At 46.4% G+C, this 15,675-nt stretch overlaps 2 protein-coding genes across 4 annotated transcripts in view; both read right to left on the bottom strand.

The window, feature by feature from the left end:
* Positions 1–15,675, bottom strand: part of BMP2 (bone morphogenetic protein 2) — a 62,527-nt gene that overhangs the window by 8,710 nt on the left and 38,142 nt on the right. Inside the window, exons 1-2 of one of the 3 annotated variants that reach the window (XM_049869736.1) lie at positions 2,736–2,824; positions 1,238–1,587 (exon numbers count right to left, since the gene is read on the bottom strand). In XM_049869736.1, the coding sequence (XP_049725693.1) occupies positions 1,238–1,580 (343 nt within the window). In that variant the 5' untranslated portion in view covers positions 1,581–1,587; positions 2,736–2,824. Of the gene's footprint in view, positions 1–1,237; positions 1,588–1,698; positions 2,475–2,735; positions 2,825–15,675 lie in introns of those variants that run through there. The other 2 variants (XM_049869735.1, XM_049869737.1) reach the window with 2 other exon arrangements.
* Positions 3,345–15,675, bottom strand: part of LOC126067356 (serine/arginine repetitive matrix protein 3-like) — a 62,041-nt gene continuing 49,710 nt past the window's right edge. The window contains exon 2 of the mRNA XM_049869152.1: positions 3,345–4,253. Coding sequence (XP_049725109.1) covers positions 3,345–4,253 — 909 coding nt within the window. The remainder of the gene's footprint in view (positions 4,254–15,675) is intronic.

The raw sequence follows: 15,675 nt of genomic DNA, 5'->3' as shown, positions 1-15,675 counted from the left end.
CAACTGTGCCTTTTTAATGTACAGATGCCTCTACGAAGAAGGAACTTTGTTCTCTGACCTGCCTTTGGGGCTTTTTACCACTGTCCGGAGTATAAGTCATAACTCACGAGGGGAGAAAATGTCTGCCTGTGACATTTCTGATTTGTTTGTATCTGAGTGTAGATTTCCACTTGAAATATACCTCCTCGGTAGGACAAGGTAAGAAAAGGGGAACTTTATTCCCAGCTCCCCCAATATCCTACAAGTGGTTGCTCTGGGATATACAACTCCGTACCCTTTTCTAAAATTTGAAGGAATCCGTGCTCTATTTAGAATTTATCAAACCAGAGAGGCATTTAAAAGTATGGAAAAAGAATTTTTGACTAATTGCCCTAAGAACTTAAGTACGACAACTCTCAATAACTGCTCTAAGACATTTCAGATCCTCTAAATGCCTTTCTGAGGAAAGGTGCAGAAATACCTACCTTAACAAACCACATTCATAATAAAAGGGGAAAAAAAAGGCCACATTTCAATACACACGAAGGAGAACAGGCAGCTGCTGCAAAAGCTTTTATCTGAAAGGCTTGCCTTTCTCTACCCTGAGCCTACCTCCAACTGAAGCAAAAGACAAGAAAGTCATTGTGGAAACAATAAGATTGATTGTGGAATGGATCTCCCACGGGGATTAGATAGAAATTCAAAATCTTCCAAACTAGGCGCACAAAAACTGTAAATTAGAAAGACTCTGGGGCCCTGGGCTTTGATTTTTAATACCATCTCTGAAAATTCTTCCTTTGGCTCTGTCTAGCCTGAAACCCTGGCTTAAACAGGAGAAGCAGACTGATAGAGCCGGGTTTCAAAACAAATTTAAATCCCAATCAGTCTCCCTCTTTTCCCCTATGGAATTCTTGCATGTTTAGCTGGCTAGGGGCAAGCCTTTTGCCCTCATCTTCCCCATCACTTGATTTCCCTCCAGTTCCTGGGGGAGGAGTCGCCCTTCTGGCTGCAATCCAGGAAAAGGGTGCGGATTTACCAAAGGGGAATCCCTGGCTCCCCTCCACACACAGTGCATTAGCAGTGCGTTAAAACTTGGATCTGAAAAGTTACAAAGTTAACAGAGGCAAGAGTGGAAACGTCTGCTGCGCCCTGGCCAAGCTGTCCCTCCAGGAATGTCTGCAGTCTGCCCTGCAGTGAGGGGCTTTGCAGGGTGACTCCCGCCCCGGTCCCCGCTCTCACCCCCTGTTCCAAGCCTCACCTTCGTGGTGGAAGCTGCGCACCGTGTTGGCGCGGCTGGCTGCCTTTTCCAGCCGCTGGTCCGGGGTGCGCGCGCCCGGCTGGCCTGAGTGCCGGCGGTACAAGTCCAGCATGTAGGGGGGCACCACGGCGTCCCTGCTGGGGGTGGGTCTCTGCTTCAGGCCGAACATACTGAGCAGCCGCAACTCGAACTCGCTCAGGACGTCGTCCGAGGGCTGGGATGAGGAACGGCCCCACGCCGCCGCGAACTTCCTGCGGGCCAGCTCAGGAATGAGGCCGGCCGCGCCGCCCAGGAGGACCTGGGGAAGCAGCAACGCTAGAAGACAGCGGGTCCCGGCCACCATGGTCGACCTGCGGACAGGACCGACGTGAGTCACCGAGTTCCCCGCCCAACCCTCTCCCTCACTCCCGCTGCCCTGGCTCCCCGCTCGACCCGGCTGCCTCTTTCTCCAGGGTGCCCACCTGGCTTGCAACACTCGCCGGGCTTTGTCAGAGGGGCTGAAGCGCGGACGTTTGAGGGAATGGAGCGTCCCTAGTTCCTGAGCCAGATGCCTTACTCCTCCCATTCCACTCTCAATCCAGCTGTCATCTGATTTGAGATTTTGCTCCCCTCTTTATGGCGACACCCGCATTGACAGCCGGCACAGGGAACCTGAGGAAACCACCCCTTGGTCTGCCACCCTGTACCTACTAAACGATCCCAAACACAGCCCAGCGCTCGCTTGCTTATAAACACGAACAAATGCTGCATGTGACTTCCTTAGAGGCACTGTATACAACTTCCTGATACACAGTCTATAACTTCTAGACCCTGTACATTCAAGGCCAAGACTTTCGAACGCCGCTTGAAACTTATGGCCCACGCCCCTAGCCTCAGGGTGTCAGGACAAACGACCTCAAGCCCCGCACACCCTTAGTGCAGTCAAGACACACAGGCCATCTCCCTGGGATTACGTAAAGGGCTAATATCTATTACTTCACGTGTCAGATGTTGAAAATGCAGTACAAGGAGGCACCGAAGTACTGCCCCCCTCGCTTTCCGGAAAGAAACAGGGAGAACCCCCAGCTTCCACTGCTTTCCTAAATGGGACGTGGCTCCCAGTAGAGAGATCTCTCGGAAAAACTTGGAGAAGGGAGAAGGAATCATCATGGCAGGGCGTACAGGTTGGCAGCTAACGGGTGAAACCCAGGGGCCAGTCTAAGGGATTTCTTTTCTTTCTTTTTTTTTTTTAATCATCTTAGCGTTAACAGCCCTAATTATACACCGAACAGAAAGGAGAAACGAGGGGCGGAAGAGAGCGGGTCACGCAGGCAACGCTGGATGGTCGCCAGAAGCGGTTGGATTGGAGCACCCCCGGCAGGGGTTCGGCTGCACGTGGACCTGAAGGGGGTCTGTTTATGTCCGGTCTAGTCCGGCCTGGGGAGGCGCTCAGCCGCGGCGGCCCCGCGCCCAGCCCCGCGCCCACCCCCCGTCCTCCGCCCGGGACCGCGTCCTCTACCTTTAGGAGACCGCAGACCGTCTAAGAAGCACGCGGGGGCACGTCCATTGAAAGAGCCTCCACATGGAAAAAACTCTGGCCAAAGAACCTGGCGCGGGGGTCGGGTGTCCGCTCCCTTCCTTTGCCTCCTCCTCCCGGGCGCCGGCCGGTCAGTCTCCCTCCCCGCGCTGGGAACGGCGTCTAGAGGTCCGGCCCGGCAGAAGAGTGGAGCGGCGGCGGGGCTCGGAGGCGACAAGGCCGTCCCCGCTGGGGCAGAGGCACCGGCGAAGTGGGGAGCGCAAATTATTCTGCCTGCAAGTTCAAGAAGTCTCCAGCCAAGTGCTGACACACAACAACAGCGAGCAGGGGGAGGAGTGCGGGGCAAGGAAGGGAAGGGAGAAGTGAAAAGCTGGTGCTGTTGTCGTCCTTAGGAATCAGCGCCCGCAGGACGCGTGGCCCCGCGCGGGGCCGACTCCGGGACGCGGGGGAGGAGTGTCGGGCGCTCCTCGCTAGCTCCGCCGCGGCCCATGACTCGGGGCAGCCATCCTGGTCGACGCCGGGTCCGGGGAGGGGCGCAGCGGCAGCGGCGATCTCGGTGCCAGGCGAGTTGCCCCCCCGCATCACTCTGCCTTACTCCAGCGCACCCCCATTCACGCTCGCCCGCTGAAAACACCACGGCTCCGGCGCCCCGTCGTCCTCGGGCGCATTCTCCGGCGAATCGAGCAGAGTCCCGGGCTGCCGAGGCGGGTGGCTGCGCTCTTTTCTCGCTCTCCTAGCCCCCCGGGCCAAGCTGCCTTGCGCTTTGTGGCCAGCCTGGGGTCTGATCACACCTCGGCCGGCGAGTCCCGGGCCCCCGAACCCCGGCGGGCAGTGCTCGGCATCGCGGCGCTCGAGCTCCGCTCCTGGCTCCCCAGCCTTCTGCGCGCCCGTCCGCGGCTCCGGTGCGGCCCGGACAGCCGAGGCCACGGCACTGTAGCGCGCACGGCCGGGCGCTCCAGCCCGCGCGGGCTCTGCGGCGCGGGGATGCCTCCGAGCACCCAGTGATCCTCGCGGCGCACGTCCCCGAAGGCGTTCGGATCGGCTGCGGCGGCTGATGTCCGGCGGTGGCGGCCAATCCCCGGCGGGGTGTGGGAAGCCGAGCGGCGGGCGCAGCGCGAGCCGGGCGCAGCGCGGCGCGGCTGGGCGAGGACTCCGGCGGCGGCGGCGGCGGCGGCGGCGCCGTGGCGCGGCGCTCGCGGCTTTTAAAGGACGCCGCCTGCCGGCTCCCTCCGGGCCGCGGCCGAACACCTCCCCCCTCGGCTGCGCTGGCTGGGGATCCCCGAGCGGGCGGGAGCAGCGCACAGGGGTGTGGACGGCGCGCCGGGGCAGCCGCGGCGGGGTGGGGCCGAGGGCGGAGGCAGCGCGGCCGCCGAGGGGGGCGCGTGCGCCTCCACTCCCCGCCCTCAGAGGGGAAAGGAACGGGAACGCTGGGCCCTCGCGGAGACTCCGAGGGCGAAATGCTCGAGCCCCTGGTTCTCTCCCACGGGGCCCGTTATTCAACTTTAAATTTGAAGTTTTTCGGTAATAGGCGATTAAAAAAACAACAGCAACAACCAAAACTCAGCCAAGTTACAGGGCATCTTGGCATAGGCATGGCATAGACACTTCAGTGTTGCCTGGGAGTGAGCGAGCGTGTGTGTGTGTGTGTGTGTGTGTGTCTGTGTGTGTTTGTGGGGGAGGGGAGAGGCTGGAAACTGTTATTTAAACCTTAACACGCACGGAAATATATGTATTTACATATGTAAATGTGTGCGTACACGTTTTATTTTATATAAACATTTATATTTATATAAATGTACACCTCTTTATATTCGTATAGGTATGCAAAATATAGATACATGCCCATATGCTTATATATATTCTAATATGTAAACATACGCAAAAGCGGCGTTTCTATAAATTAGTCTATGTATGTGAAATGGGTGTCACCCTGCTATATATGACAAGTGCAACTTGGGCTGTGTGTATGGCGGCTTGAAGAGCGGATGAGAAGGATTTTATTTCTTTTTTATGGTAGCAATCACTTCGTGCTGCGATATTTATCTCGCCCAGCTCAGGGGCCAGCAATTAGAAGCTCAGAGGACAGTAGAATGATGCACAGCGTGAACTAGGCATACAAGACAATTCCGATTTGAGATCTTAGAACCTTCTGCCCCAACATCCCTTCCTCCTCGTCCCCAACAGTCACTTGTCCTCTTCAGCTCAAATATCGCCCAAAAGCAGCTGCTACTTGAGTCTAGGGCCGAGGCTTTAGGTTCCTGCCAGGATTCCAGCACACACGGGTAGCACCACGGATTCCCCAAATGACCCTTGAAGCCAAGGGCCAGAAAATTCTGAAAAAAGGCCTGATCTCCAAAATCAGGTTCATTTACAAGGTAGTCTTCCTGCCTTCCAGCAGAAAGACCAGAGAGAAGTCAGGTGCGGGATCTAAGAGTAATCTGTTATCCATGCGTGTTTTTTTTTTTTTTTTGGTTAGGAAACTAAAATAATTCTAGGTTCCGCTCACATAAATCGGATTAGCAACCCACAGAGGGGGAATTAGGCACTCGTTGTTTCTGAAGGTATAAAGGTCAAGTAAGGTATTTTGGAGGAAGTCGGTTTACTAGGAAAAAAAAAAAAAGAAAAAGAAAAGGGGTGCAAAATATTCAGGAACAAGCTACTTGAAAATAAAGAACTAAAGAAGTTGACTGTCCGCCTGAATCATTTGGAGGTTAAACAAGTAGGCAATAAATTATATTGTACTCAGGGACGCTTAAGTCAAAAAGTGTTTATTGTACTTCTAAAACTATTTCCTTCCCTATTTTTTTTATCAAGCTTAACTGAGAAGTTAACAATTGTTCCTGTCATCAGTGAGATTTAAAAAACAAAACGTATATGAGACTTAGATCAGTACATAGTTTTTAAAGAGTAAAGGAAAGCTGATAGCTGTTGGAAGCACCCCAAGAGAAAAAGAAAAATAAATCTCTGGCGATGACATCGGGATGTCTTGCAGCTTTAGGCCTTTATAGCATCAGAAATGGAAACTTTGTTTACAGAATAATCCTCCATAGTCAAGAATCTGAGGTAAAATTGGCACTTCTGAATACTCTATTCCATTTTAGTATTGCCCATCGCAGGATCTCTTTTTACGAGGCAGGCTGCTGAATGCCTTTGTCCTAGCACAGCTCCCTAAATTTCTCCTAAGAGTAAGGCTCTATTTGTTTTTTAGAGATGGCTGCCCTCTTGTGGTGGAAATGAGTCAGAGCGCTTGGGTGAAAGAAATCAATGAATGAATGAATGAATGAATGGTCTCCAAAGACTGACTTGCAGTGCAATGTACAGGATGACCATACCTACCAGTTTTCCTATTCGAGGACACAACAATACTTAAAAACGACGAATCTAGTTGGAGATATCTACCTGTTTTATTCTGTTTATTTAGTAGCCACCCTCCACCTGCAACTCAGAATACTGTCATTTTGTGGTGACTGTTTGCTTTGAAAATATCACTTCAGCTAAGAAGGTAAGATTCATTCTATCTAGGTTTATCAGATTCTGTGTATCTGTAGCAGATAGAGGTTGTAGAGGTTGGGACTGGGGTAGAAGTGATTTATTACTGTAGTTGTTGTTAGGTGCCAAGCAGTCGATTCTGACTCATAGCAATGTACAACAGAATGAAACACTGCCCGGTCCTGCACCATCCTCACAATCGTTGCTATATTTGATCCTATTGCTTCATCCACTGTGTCAACCCATCTCCTTGTGGTCTTCCTCTTTTTCACTGACCCTCTACTTTAACAAGCATAATGTCCTCCAGGGACTGGTCCCTCCTGATAACATGTCCAAAGCATGTGAGACAAAGTCTCGCCACCCTCACTTCTAAGGAGCATCCTGGCTGTGCTTCCAAGTCCATTCTGGCTGGACTTCTGGCAGTCCATGGTATATTCAGTATTCTTTGCCAACACCGTAATCCAAAGGCATCGATCTTTCTTCAGTCTTCCTTACTCATTGTCCAGCTTTCACATTTGTATGAGGTGATTAAAAATACCACGGCTTGGGTCAGGCACACCTTAGTCCTCAGAATGACAGCTTTATTTTTCAACATTTTAAAGAGGTCTTTTGCAGCAGATTTGCCCAATGCAATATGTCGTTTAATTACTTGACTGCTGCTTCGGTGGGCGTTGCTTGTGAATCCAGCTACATCCTTGACAACTTCAATCTTTTCTCTCTTTATCATATCATGATGGGTCAAGTTCTGAGGATTTTTGTTTTCTTTATGTTGAGGTGTAATCCATACTGAAGGCAGTAAGTAAAGCTTCAAGTCCTCTTCACTTTCAGCAAGCAAGGTTGTGTCATCTGCATATTGCAGGTTGTTCATGAGTCTGTCTCCAGTCCTGGTGCTGCATTCTTCTTCATGTATTCCAGCTTCTTAGGTTATTTTCTCAGCATACAGATTAAAGAATTATGGTAAAAGGATACAACCCTGACACACACCTTTCCTGACTTTAAACTACTCAGTATCCCCTTTTTCTATTCTAAGGACTGCCTCTTAGTCTATGTACAGATTCCTCATGAGTACAATTAAGTGTTCTGGAATTTCAATTCTTTGCAACATTATCCACAATTTATTATGATCCACACAGTTGAATGCCTTTGCATAGTCAATAAAACACAGGTAAACATTTCTCGTATTCTCTGCTTTCAGCCAGGATTCATCTGACATCAGCAATGATGTCCCTTGTTCCACGTCCTTTTCTGACTCCAGCTTGAATTTCTGGCAGTTCCCTGTCGATGTGCTGCTACAGCCATTTTTAATGATCTTCAGCAAAATTTTATTTGCATGTGATAATAATGATATTTTTCAAATAATTTCTACATTCTGTTGGATTACCTTTCTTTGGAATGGGCACAAATATGGATCTCTTCCAGTCAGTTGGCCAAATTTCTTAGTGTAGATATGTAAGCGTTTCCAGCTTTGCATCCATTTGTTGAAACATTTCAGTTGGTATTCCGCTGATTCCTGGAGCCTTGATTTTTGCCAGTGCCATCAGTGCAGCTTAGACTTCTTCCTTCACTACCACTGGTTCTTGATCATACGGCACCTCCTGAAATGATTGAATGTTGACCAATTGGTGCAGTGACTCGGTATATTCCTTCCCTCTGCTTTGGATGCTTCCTGCATGGTTCAACATTTTGCCCATAGAATCTTTCAATATTGCAAGCCTAGGCTTAATTTTTTCTTCCGTTCTTTCAGTTTGAGAAATACTGAGCGTGTTCTTGCCTTTTGGTTTTCTAACTCTAGGTCTTTGTTCATTTCCTTATAAGACTTCGTCTTCTTGATCTGCCCTTTGAAATCTTTTGTTCAGCTCTTTTATCTGATTGTTGCTTCTTTCACTGTAGCTACTCTGTGTTCAAAAGCAAGTCTCAGAGTCTCTTCTGACATCCATTTTGGTCTTTTCTTTCTTGCCTTTCATTTTAATGGCAACGACTGGTCTGTCAGTTTGTCATACTGTGGTGGCTTGCGTGTTGCTGTGGTGCTGGAAGCTATGCCACCAGTATGTCAAACACCAGCAGGATCACCCATGGTGGACAGGCTCCAGCAGAGCTCCCAGACTAAGACAGACTGGGAAAAAAGGATCTGGCAATCTGTTTCTAAAAAAAACTGGCCAGTGAAAACCTTATGGATAACAGTGAAACATTGTCTGGCATGATGCTGGTATAAAGCCCCTCACACTGGAAAACACTCAAGATACGACTGGGGAAGAGCTTCAGCTTCAAAGTAAAGTCAGCCTTAATGACGGGAATGGAGTCAAGCTTTCAGGATCTTCATTTGCTAATGTGGCATGACTCAAAATAAGAAGAAACTGCTGCAAACATCCATTAATAATCAGAACATAGAATGTATGAAGTATGAATCTAGGAAAATTGGAAGTCATCAAAAATGAAATGGAACACATAAAGACTGACATCCTAGGCATTAGTGAGCTGAAGCGGACTGGTATTGGCCATTGTGAATCAGACAATTAAATGGTCTACTATGCCAGGAATGACAAATTGAAGAGGAATGGTGTCACATTCATCGGTCAAAAACAAAGTTTCAAGGTCTATTCTGAAGTCCTACATATCAGTGATAGAATAATAATATACACCTAAAAGGAAAAGCAGTTAATACGACTATTATTCATTTTTATGCACCAACCACTAATGCCAAAGATGAGGAAATTGAACATTTTTACCAACTTCTGCAGCCTGAAATTGATCAAACATGCAATGAATATGCGTTGATAATTACTGGTGGTTGGAGTGTGAAAGTTGGAAACAAAGAAGGATTGGTATTTGGAAAATATGGCCTTGGTGACGGAAATGATGCCAGATATCAAATGATGGACTTTTGCTAGACCGATGACTTATTCATTGCAAATACCTTTTTCAACAACATGGAATACACAGGAGTCAAGTTGGCTACAACTGTGGAAAGACACAATGGAGAAGCTCAATATCATCGGTCAGAACCAGGCTCATATGCAAGTTGAAGCTGAAGCTGAAGAAAATTAAAACAAGTCGGCATTATGGTGATTGCACAGTCAAATACCTCAGACGGGTCATGCAAGTTATGTAAAACAGCAAAGTCTACAGGTTAAGGAGTCTATATAAAGGTTGTTCCTGCTATTCCGTTACAGCCATTTCTTGCCAGTTTTTCAAGAGATACTTGAAGTCTACATTTGGTTGTACATAGACACGACCCAGGATGAAATTAAGTGCTTAAAGAGTCATATTTTGGCAACTTTTCCTTTAGCAGTTCAGCCCATATAATCTGCAACTTTATTGCATCCTGCAGCTATTAGTATTCAGCATTGTTCTTAGTAGGCCATCCATCATGCAAATTAACATTAAAATAGCCCTAGTGGGTTACTGGAGTGACAAAGTGGTTAAATGCTTGGCTGCCAACCAAAAGGTCCAGCTTTTGAAGGTCACAACAGACATTAAATGATCCATCTACCTTGTAATTGTTATTCCACTGAAACCTGTGACAACTACCTTGAGAAACCTCTTGGCATTTTAGCATACATATCACTTTGCTACTTTTGTGACACCTAACACCACTTCTACTCCCCTTGAATGAGGTCTTTTTCACAGGAACCAGGTACCACTGAAAAAGAACAGCATCTAATCTGAATTGAACTCTTATCTATTTGATGTTTGATTAGATATAGTAGGAGGCATGGGTGGGTGGTGCGATTTATATGCAAAACTTGAACAAGAAGGCCAAGTCAGGGTCATTGCTTTCAGGCACACTGACTACATCTTCCTAAAGATTGAGGGAGAATGAATTTTATGAATTGATTAGGCTGTATTTTAGGAGCCGGGTGCCATAACGGGTAAGGGCTTGGCTGGTAACCAAAAGGTGAGTGGTTAGAACCCACCCAGCCGCTCCACAGAAGAAATGACACGGTGATCTGCTCTCATACGGATTAAAAAAAAAAGTTACGGTCCAGTCAATTCCGACTCATAGTGACCCTATAAGATGGAGTAGAACTGCCCCATAGGGTTTCCAAGGAGCAGCTGGTAGATATGAAGTGTCAACTTTTGATCAGCAGCCAGCTCTTAACCACTGTGCCACCAGGGCTCCAAGCCTAGGAAACCCTATGGGGCAATTCTACTCTGTCATATAGGGTCACTATGAGTCAGAATGACTTGACAGCACGCAACAAAATAGACTGTATTTTAGGATGCACACAGTAGGCATTCTAAAAATATGTTGATCATAGCCTATGACAAAGTTGCATGACCTGGATTCTAATTCTGGTTCAGTCATGGATGGCTGACTTTTATAAGGTCACCCCTTGACCTCATCTGTTGGTCAGGGTAAGTAAATATCTGCTCTGTTTGCCTCACGATGAAGGTCAAATGAATAACATGTGTCAACTTGGAGAATGCTAAGATGCTATACAGACACTGGAACCCCTGGTGGTGCAGTGGTTAAAAGCTACAGCTTCTAACCAAAAGGTCACCAGGTCAAAGCCACCAGGCGCTTCTTGGAAACCATATTGGGCAGTTCTACTCTGTCCTATAGGGTTGCTATGAGTCAGAATCAACTCAATGGCAACGGGTTTGGTTTGGGTTTTTTTGTAGGTCCTGTTGGGTACTTACTCTATGCATATTTCTGTTTGAAATATTATGGCCTGATTTTGAGAGATAGCATATTATATGCCTTTATTCTTTACCTTCTTCTTTTTTTTTTTTATCAATTTTTCGCGCATTGTCCTGTGGTAGGTATCTCTTCAGGAAGGTCACCACTTGGATCTATCTAAGATGATAACAAACTCTCATAGTCTTGGCTTCCTTGTGAATAATATGCAGAGATTAGCAGCAGATGTGAAGAATAAATGAGAAGCTTAGTGTAAAGACAATATAAAGTTACAATGTCTAAATCACTGTATACATGTAAATTGGTGCCATTGGTTCTTGGAAGGTATGAATTTGTTTGTTTTACGCTTGGTAAATTCCAAAAATATGGGTTGACTGAATACATGCTTCTGAAAAATAATTATAGTCTTTCAAATAAGTTGTTTTAAATGGCCCAGGAGACAAGCTTGGGGGGAGCAGGGGGAATCAAAGAAGGTATAACAGAAAAAGTGTGACGAGAAGTAAAAACAGACAATGGTGGTTTGTCCTAAAATTCATGAGAGGAGAGTTTTCAGGAGACATTGGCCCACAGTCTCAGATGGCGGTGGGGACGGGAACAGCTGGTAAATCAAGAGTTAACTAACAGCTCTTGGTGATGTTTCTAGATCACAGGTGTAGAAGTAGAATGAAGCGGGAAGGAGACTGACTAGGATTGACGTAGGAGTGGGAGCTGAGGAAGCTGAGTAAATGAGTAAGGGTAATTTGGGAGCATGGGTAATTCGGCAGTAAAAGAAAGAGGAGAATTAAAAAGATGGGGGGCAGCTAGAGTCAAAGGAGAGACTTAAAAAATTAGATGTGAACATGACTGACACTTGTCAGAACCAGCTGACTTAAAAGAACTAATGTTTTCAACCAAACAATAAATTTGATGGAGTCTTTCTGTGTTTGTATGACCCTTTGGGCTCATCTGCCAAATGTCCTCCATTTCTTCAGTATGATAGTCACAAGTCTATATCCTCAGATGGGTCTTTGAAATTGGCCCTTGTGGTAGAAGTCCAATTACTGCTCAGATTGAATGTGGAACCCCCTGAAACCTTTCCTCTTTAATATTTCACTCTCAAAATATATTTTTGCTGGATCCCCACCTTGACCCCCCAACCTTCCTATTGCCTGGTAGTTTGACCAACAACCCCTGCTCCCACCCTGCCCCCACACACACAGAGCCATGTGGAGAGATCCCAGTCAAACCCAGTGCCCTCGAGTTGATTCCAACTCAGAGCGACCCTATAGGACAGAGTAGAACTGCCCCATAGAGTTTCCAAGGAGCACCTGGTGGATTCGAGGGGCCGACCCTTTGGTTAGCAGCCGTAGCACTTAACCACTACGCCACCAGGGTTTACAAATGGGGCTGACAGAGACTGAGCGTCTCACTTGTAAAGATTTAATGTGGGCTTTCAAAGAAGAATCTCTTTGCAGACAACTAGACAGTCAAACCATCTGTGTTCTAACACATCGCTAGTGGTGAATGAGGACTCCCTGGGTGGTGCAAACTGTTAACATGCTTCACTGCTGACTAAAAGGTGGGTGGTCCAGTCCACCCAGAGGTGCCCCGGAGATAAGCCTGGTGATCCACTTCTGAAAAACCAGCCATTGGAAACCCTATGGAGCACAGTTCTACCCTGACAGCCGTGGAGTCTCCACAAGTTGGCATCAGCTCAATGACAACTGTTTTTTTCCCTCTTGCTAAGGACTTGACAGTGGCCTATGAGAAAGCCTGCAACTTCCAGCCCAGAGCGCAGCTTCTCCAGACAGTTCACTCTGAAATAGAACTGTACCAAAAACCTAAGCCCTGGCAAGCAGAGTGAATAAAGACAATAATTTCCTACAGATAGACAGGTATTGGTATTTTTTTTTTCTCTGCTGATCCAAATATATATGTCCAAGGCTTTGAACTGACAGCTAATGGAAAATAAGGTGAATTGGCAAGTACATTTCTGATGTCTCCAAAGTGTAGGAAGATAACAATATGATCTTGTTTCAGTCTGAGTGTGAGCTCCAGGAAATGCCCCCTTGAAGCCCCTCCTTTTCCTTACCCATTACCTTCATCTCCCTTGAGGTGTTAGCATATCAATACCCATCTCCCTCACACCTCTGGGCGGGATAACTCTGAGGTTCCTGACCTGCACCAGTTCCAAAGTTCCAGCTGCCCACACTCGCTTGATAATGTATCTTTCATTGGCTTCCTTCCCGTCTGTTCCTCATTTCCCCACTTCCCTAATTGTATTTTCATTACTTCCCAGTAAACTACTTAAACTCAAAGCCTTGCCTTAGGGTCAGCTTCTGGAGGAACCCAAAATAAACATCAGCTATTCTACTGACCTGAGATAATGCCTATCTAAAGTGCCTGAAGGAGCTCCTGGGTGGTGCAAAGGGTTAACCAGTTGACTGCTAACAGAAAGGTTGGAGGTTTGAGTCCACTCAGAGGGACCCCAGAAGAACGGCCTGGCAATCTGCTTCTGAAAAATCAGCCATTGAAAACCCTGTGGAGCAGAGTTCTACTCTGAGGCACATGGAATCACCAGGAAGGAGTCAGAATCAACTCAAGGGCAACTGGTTGGTTTGGTTAAAGCGCCTGAAGTATAAATTGCACTTTGCCAAGAATGAAACAAAATTGTTGGCTTTGGAGACTTATTTCCTGCACTTGATTCGTTTATTCACTCAATGACCATTTACTGTTCTAAGTTTCTGAGGCTACAAAGATGAATACAGCAATTTACACCCGTTAACCAAATAGAAGTTTACAGAAGGGACAGTAGTTCAACCAGAATAGAGTTCCCACCTTCACCCGAAGGTCAGGAGAGAAGTTTTGCTGGAAGGACATAACACTTGAGTTGGATCATGAAACATGAGCAGGTGTTGGGCAGATAGACAAGGGGGAAGGGAATTCCAGGCAGGAGGAACAGCGGGGGTAAAGGCAGAGAGGCATGAAACATCAAAATGCATTAAATAAATGATAGTCGATTTAGTGTGACTAGACAGGAAAAGAGAGCAAGCCAGCATTTTTGCTAGGCAAAGGAATTTGGACTTTCCCCCATAGGATCTGCTTTGCTTTTGAGAAAAATCTCCTTGGTAGAAGTGGATACAATGGTTTGGAGTCCAGCCAGATTGGAGGCAGAAGGAGAGAAATTAAAGAACTGTTGTAATTCTTTAGGCAAGAGGTGGGGAGGGAGTTCTTGAACTCAACAGCAGTAGGAGATGAAGGAGAAGGCTGTAAGAGGTCAAAGAGGCAGAATCTGATGGGACTTAATAGCCCATGGGAGATGAAAAGGAAAGTACTGGAATGACATTTACCAGTGTAGAAAATAGAGAAGGGTGAACATGCCGTATTTACAAATCCATAGGAATTGAGAAAACAATTTGTTTGGGTGCCAATGTCCAAAATTTCAGTTCCCACAATTGTCAATGATTATGCCCTTGAGGTTGTTGTAGTTGCTGGCTGCCATCAAGTCAACTCCAACTCTTGTGCTCCGTAGGGTTTTCAGTGGCTGATTTTTCAGAAGTAGATCACCAGGCTCTTCTTCGGAGGTGCCTCCGAGTGTACTTGAACTTTCTACCTTTCAGTTATCAGTTAACCATTTGCACCACCCAGGGAATCCACCCTTAAGGCTATTGCTCTAAAATCATTCATGTCAGTTAAGTACATCTCAAAGAGGTAAGCTAACTCCACTTAGAAAAGAGAACTAATCATTCTAGGCTATTAGAGCCTTTTTGTGTTTTAAAAATTCATTAATAAAAGTCTAATTTGCATGCAAATAGGCAATATTTGGTCTACTCCAGAGTAGAAAAAGTTATAAAACCAATAAGAACCATCATTACATTAAATGGCTTGAAATTAAGATTAACAATAGACCTCTTGTTTTTCCAACCATTTTTGCGAGCTTGGTATTGATTTAGGAAATCACTGTTTCAGTGTATTTATCAAACAAGCAAACTACTATGTCTACAGAAAAGATGGGAACTCAAGGGATTTAGTTATTTTAATGTGCTGATAAATGGACCTATCGTAGACTACATCTTAAAGCTGAGAACAAAATGCGGTTTTACATTTTACTTATTTATACATTATACACAATTATAAGAAAATGTCACAGAACACAATTTAATCTGTTTCTTGCTAACATTTGTTTGGTTCGGTTCCTATAATGAAAACCTCAGGACCCTTTTAATGACCAAGTATTGTCCTTTTAGAAGCTCTGGTGGTGCAGTGGTTAAGCGCTTGGTTGCTAACCAAAAGGTCAGTGGTTCGAACCCACCCGTCGCTCTGTGGGTAAAAGATGTGGCAGTCTGCTTCCGTAAAGATTTACAGCCTTGGAAACCCTATGGGAAATTTCTGCTCTAACTTACAGTGTTGGGGTCGCTACAAATTGGAATCAACTTGATAGCAGTGGTCTTTGGTTATTATCCGTTTAACCGGTTCCTGTGGAATCAACGCCACTCATGGTGACCCCGCGTGTATCAGAATCGAACTGTGCTCCAGAGGGTTTTCAATGGCTGATTTTGCAGGAGTGGATCACTAGTCCTTTCTTCTGAAGTATGTCTGGAAGCACTTGAATCTCCAGCCTCTTGGTTAGCAGCCAAGCGCATTAACTGTTTTTATCACCCAGGGACTCTACTATCCTTCTACCAGCTGTTAATCTAGAAAACTGCAGAAATGTGTCATATTTGTCCTGACCATTTCAGACGCTAGGGAGTGGTTGTTGGAGGAAAAAAAATCACACAAGCAAAAATAGATTGGCTATCAGATTCACATGTTTGT

This window comes from Elephas maximus, chromosome 25, assembly GCF_024166365.1.
Source record: "Elephas maximus indicus isolate mEleMax1 chromosome 25, mEleMax1 primary haplotype, whole genome shotgun sequence".
In the NCBI taxonomy this organism is placed as follows: domain Eukaryota; kingdom Metazoa; phylum Chordata; class Mammalia; order Proboscidea; family Elephantidae; genus Elephas; species Elephas maximus.
The sequence above is the reverse complement of the archived record's forward strand: the minus strand, read 5'-3'. Positions and strand labels throughout refer to the sequence as shown.